The following is a 6,000-nucleotide window of genomic DNA, read 5'->3' as shown; positions in this document are numbered from 1 at the left end:
ACAGTTTGTGGCTGGCAGAGGGGAAACGGTCATAGAATTCTGCAAAGTCAAAGGAAAGGCAATCTCACGGGCAGGTAAAGAGACACAAACATAGAGAGTCAAGTCAAAGCTGAGCATTTTGAAAGCGAAGACATGCATTTTGATCCCCACAAAGGTTTCCTTTGCTTTCTTTCTTTTTTCCCCTTTCTGCTGGGTCTGTGCATGCGTCATGATTTCTAACTGTTTGGAAAAGATAAGGAATTGCCTAAACATAGCAGGTTTGCTTGTTTATCAATTTCAAAACATATGACACAATTCTAAGAAGAACAAACTTTTCTCTATTGCCAAATCATGAGTAATACAGGCAGAAGAAACTAGAGCAATATTCTCAGTAGCTAAGAAATAACATTCAGATAATAACTGGCTTTTGGAAATATGGAAAAGGGGAACACAAAGGCAGAGTGCCTTTTTTGTGGTATCGGAGTTTGAACTCAGGACATTATGCTTGCTTAGTTAGTTCTCTACCACTTGAGCCCTGTCTCTAGTCTAGCTTTTTGCTAAGTACTTTGGCAATGGAGTCAGGCAGACTTTTCTGTGGGGGCTGTCTTTGAACTATAATCCTCTGGATTTCAGCCTCCTGAGTAGCTAGGATTACAAATATAAGCCCAACTGGGTTTAGCTAGTGTCTTTTTTAAAAGATTAATTGCAATGAAAAGTGAAATTTTTAGCAAAAAATATTAAGCAAGTGTAGTGTTACTATTATATCACAAGATTTCAAAATAATTATTTTTCTTACTGGTATTGGAGTTTGAACTCAGGACGTCATCATAAAAGAGCTCTACTACTTGAGCCATACCTGTAGCCTGTTTTTTAGGTAAGGTCTCGTGCTTGTGCTTTTTCCTGCACAAGTCTACCACTTATGCTTCTATGATTCTTCTACCTAGATATATCACCCACAAAGCTGGGTTTACAGGCACTGAACCTGGTATTCAATACATATTTTCATTTATTTTTTTCTAGAAAGCCATTTGTTGTAAGACTATCTCCCTTGACCTATTGAGGGCCAGTGGAGTTTTTGTTAATATGAATGTCAGAAGCAATTGTGTTAGATACTGGATTTTTACTAGAAGCCTAATGCTGTGCTGATTGTTCACCTGCGTACTCTTTCCATGTCAGTTCTATTCCTTCTGACCAATCCGCTTACATGAAGTATGATGAAACTAAGACCAATGTGCTCAGACCAACTCTGAGTCCAAAGTCAGGTTCACAAACAGGATGATAATGAAAACATTAGTATATACACAGAAACAGATGGAAAAGGATGACTGAAATTGTGGACAATGACTGACTTTGGAGATTGTGTTTATAGGAGACTTTCCCTTTCTCTGTCTTCCATTTATGTAATGTAATGAACCTTCTATAATATTAATAATTCATTAATTGGTTAAGCTTAAAAGTACTTATCTGTTGCATTTTTTCTTGAAATAGTCACAGATTACATGATTGATACGTAACATTCTAAGATTTTTTTATGACATCAATTAGGCTGGAAAGATATGAGTAGATATGGAACAAATAAGATTGACCATTATAATGAGTTCCCATTGGTTTTTGATATGATTGGGTCTACTTTTTAAATGTGTAAAGGTTTTCTAATAAAAGATGAGTAAAAATGGTAAGCAATACCTTTGGAAAAATAGGCTGGGGACTGAATATGAAGAAATACCAGAGGAAAGAAATTTTGTTTTCCAGTTAGGTCCTCTCCAAAGGGTACTGAAATGCACCAGGCATATGCTCAGGTATTTAGTCATTCATTTATTTATTTAAAATTATGTACATGTACCACTGTACTATTATGCCATTATAAAACATACACACACATAAAAAAGCTAGATAAAAATAAACACAAGTATCATTCTAATATGTTCTTCTTATACGCTAGTGGACCTGGACCCCAGTTAGGAGCCCCATGCTTACTGAAAGAGAGGGGGCTCTTGAGGTTTACTGAGTAGTAAAGAGTTTGTTTATAAGAAACAGAAACTTACTGGGGCAGCCAAAGGTAAGGGGAGATTGATTAGAAAGACCCAGAGCTATTTCCCTGAGGCTTCTCAAAGAACTAAGATGGACTAGGAAGTTGTTCTAACTAGATATGCAGTTTGAACAGGGGTCATTTCCTTGTACACTTTCCTGTATATATATGCAATGCACATAATGTGTTCCGCACACAGTCAGGATACAATATGCATACAAAACAAACATCCCCCACATACTATCTTGGGCAATATATTCAACAGAATGATAATGATAATAAGATCTAACATTGAGTGCTTATTCTCTGCCAGGTATCATGGTTAGAACTTTACATACATAATTTTACTCAAAACTCATGACAGTATGGAAATAAATCTCCACTTTTCTATGAAGAAATTGAAGCTTAGGAAAAAATAGACTTGCCAAGATGAGGAGGCTAAAAATGGCAGAACCAAAATTTAATTCAAGATGTTTCTGGCCCCAAACCTTATATCCTTTAATAAACCATATTGCCTCCAGAAGAAATTAATGATACTGCTCAAACCATACAATTGTTGTGATGATTAAATGAGATAGTATAGGTGATTATGTTAATATAGTACATAGAATGATATTTACTAAGATTTTCCACAGTAAACACCACTAATATCTCTCAACATCAAAACATCAATATTTATAATTGTCATGAAATAATGTTTTATTATCTAATTAAACATTATTTATAATAGCTCATGCCTGAACTCCTTTCATTTGCTGCCATCTATAAATCTTTTGTTGTTGAGTCATTGTGGAATGAATGGTGGACTAGAAAGAGATGATAGTTGTGGAATGTGTTAGGCCTCCTGCCCAGTAGGTTACAAAAATGGAAATATTTGTACTTGGTATACTACTGTCATATTCTAAGGAGCCACTTACATATGTAAGAGTGCACATAGCTTTAACACTGAAGGACCCAGAAAATACATATGTACATATCAATTTTATTTTATGATCATAAATATTTCATCATTTTGTTTTGACCCACACATATAAATATATTTATTTAGAGAAATGACAGTTGAAAACTTCTTTCCATTCCGTTAGTTTCACTAAATTGGTCACATTAACCAACCATTGTTTATTTGGGATTTCATATTTTCATCACCTGATCTAGATTAAATACTTACTTAATATTTTATTATTTGTTTGTTCATGGCTTCTGTTATGAGAGTAGTCATCTCTCACTGATTTTTCTGGAACATTCCAGATTTGAACTTTTGTCCTGTTGTTAGGCTGGCATTCAAATTTGATCAGTAGCCGTGGCTCCTGGAAGGGTACTGAAGGAAGCCTCATGTAGGTCTGATTGTTGAGCTGTGCTGCGCAGATGCTGGTGTATGGTCTGGATTACATTACTGGGTTTGTATTGACTATTCCTGGTCATTAAATGTTTCTTAATCTTGCAGTTACTTTACTAACTGTTCAGTCTCTCTACAGGGACTTTTGAGCTTCATGACTATGTTGGGGGTGGGGGAAGATAATGTCTTTGGTTTCTATATCTTGACATTTAGTCAAAGCAGATCTCTCTGTTCATTAACTGAATTTTGGTATTATTAGTTCCATTCATCTTATGTAATTAGATAATCTATATCTCTAGATATGGCCTCTGAACCTTCCCATCCTTCTCTTAGTTCTATTTGGGAAGCTTTTCAATTTTAGAAACACTGTGAGGATCATTTATATTGACAAGGTAGAATCTACCTCCCAACACATCTGTAGCCCAAATAATATAAACTAAAATTAAATATGTGGGATTCCTGGAAGAAAGCGTCCAATAACCAAACACTATGCACAAAAGTTAATTTATTATATAGTCTCTAATAATTCATAATAGCTTTTTGAATTTTAAATGCCTTTTTGCTATTTCCAATGCTTAAAAATCATACGTTTTAAAACATAAGTACTGCTTTATATACATTGTGATTTCTTTTCTAAATTTTCTTTTGGTTTTTACTTCTAAATATGAATGATATGTTTTCTAAGTATCTTCTTGGAAGGAGAGGGGATAGGATTCATTGTTTTGGTCTAACACGCTAGAATTTAAAATTTCATATCATATACCTGGAGTTTTGACTATATGAAAAATAGCCAAATGTCATCATTTTCTCATATAATTCTTACACGTGTATATATATATATATGTATAGTATAAACAATACATCTGATTAGGACATTTCAACATTTCATCAGTGTAACTTTTATCTCCTATTTCATACAAAATAACAAAATATACAGAGAGAAGAAAGGAGACGTCTGTTCATCGTACACAGAAAGTAAATAAAAGTTCATGTATGGCTTTGCAAAGGTAGATTATGATGTGACTTTCATATTTATTTATTTAAAAGCATCTTGAGAGAACGTGTTAGTGTGCTTACTAGAGCGGCCATGGTGGTTGAATGTCGCATTGAGAGTCCAATATTAGGATCCCCAGTGGTTTTTCCAGTGGCTGCCTCTGCAGCTTTCAGGAGACAAATGTAGTTTATGACCACTTCATCAATCTTCGTTACAATTTCCTGTTGCTGTGTTTCTGAGTTCACGACTTTCACTAATCGCATGCAGGCTTCTGTTAGGCAACAGAGCACTTGGAAGCTGGAAGTCATAGCTAGGAGCATCTCCTCCGGGCTTTTCTCAGCCATTGCCATTTTCCTACAGGCACTTCCCAACTGTCTGGACTCGATGGATAACAGTTGCTTGTATTGAGAAAGTGTAAGATCATATGCTTCAGGGCGTGACTCCTCTCTCTTTCCCTTGGTTGCCCTGACAAGGCAGAGCAGCTCATTGGCATCATTTTGGGCTGCAAGGAACCCATCAGGCATTGCGTAGGTGCTGTCTTTTAGGGCGTTTATTCTTGCAATCCGGGCATCAAAGGCCAAATTGCTAAAGTCAAAGTCATCTGGGCCATTCAGGTCTTCTGTCCAGACCTTCAGCACTGATCCTCTGGACAGTTCCCCACCTTGCTTTTGAATCCCACCAGCTGGGGAAAGGTTGCTTGGTTCTAGCATGGCTTGAGTCACCTGCTGTCCATAAAGGCAAGAGACCTGGAGGGTGGCTTTTCCCTCCTCTTCATCCTCATCACCATCTTCATCCTGGCCTCGGTTCAGGAAACAGTAGCTGAAGGGTCCTCGGCATTTCCAATGACTGCCCTCTGGCTTCCGCAAGGGTAAAGTCCTGTACAGCTTTGAGTCTTTATGAGTCACTGGGGACCTTTTGTGAAACTTCCCCTCTGAACTAAAGTGCATTGAACTTTGGGACAAACTCTTGGTGAGCTTCTTCCCCAGGGGGAGTTCGGCTCGCCTTTCTGAACTGGCCTCCTGTGCTTCTGTGATACCTGGATACTTCAGGCTGACTACACCCTTGTTTCTTTCTCGGAAGGCCTCCAAACCTATGGGTTCTGAGAGGATACTGCTGCTATGTCGGAGAGCCCTCTGGCTGGGAGGGGTCCTGAGGCTCCTCCCTTTCAGATCTGCTGGCCGCCAGCTCACAACCTCTCCGAATGCCTGATTTGCTTGGGAGAAATCATTAGGGTCTTGATTTGGAATTGGCACCTTTGATTCCGAGTGAATGTTTGATGGTAGCAGGATGGGATCAGCTTCAGGATGTTGAGACCAAGCTGAAGGCATGCCTCCTCGTCTCTCCTTCCCAGGCTCTGTCAAAGCTACACTAGGGGTAGTAGAAAAACAGAGAGATTCATTAGCCTTTCCTGGGTAGCTGTTTTCACAACATTTCTTTGTGATGACTGCCATTTCTCAAGGATGCATTCTAGAATAGCTGTTCTAGAGAGGTTAGGACCACCTTGCTTTCCAAAGACTGCCTGCTCATAACTCACATTTCCATATCAATGATTGGGGAGAAATGCTGCCCTTTTTGGAACAATAGATTTATTTGGAATTATCTAGATATCCCAAACATTCACAGAAACAATGGAATTTCATGCATTACCTTGCTTACAATATT

The 6,000-nt window shown here is 37.8% G+C and overlaps 1 protein-coding gene across 4 annotated transcripts in view; it reads right to left on the bottom strand.

The window, feature by feature from the left end:
- Positions 1–3,839: 3,839 nt before the first annotated feature.
- Positions 3,840–6,000, bottom strand: part of Frmpd4 (FERM and PDZ domain containing 4) — a 489,555-nt gene continuing 487,394 nt past the window's right edge. For 3 of the 4 annotated variants that reach the window (XM_013032132.1, XM_013032131.1, XM_013032133.1), the window contains one exon: positions 3,840–5,706. In XM_013032132.1, coding sequence (XP_012887586.1) covers positions 5,702–5,706 — 5 coding nt within the window. In that variant the 3' untranslated portion in view covers positions 3,840–5,701. The remainder of the gene's footprint in view (positions 5,707–6,000) is intronic. The other variant, XM_013032130.1, reaches the window with a different exon arrangement.

The sequence above is a fragment of the Dipodomys ordii genome, unplaced genomic scaffold, assembly GCF_000151885.1.
Source record: "Dipodomys ordii isolate 6190 unplaced genomic scaffold, Dord_2.0 Scaffold150, whole genome shotgun sequence".
In the NCBI taxonomy this organism is placed as follows: Eukaryota; Metazoa; Chordata; class Mammalia; order Rodentia; family Heteromyidae; genus Dipodomys; species Dipodomys ordii.
The sequence above is the reverse complement of the archived record's forward strand: the minus strand, read 5'-3'. Positions and strand labels throughout refer to the sequence as shown.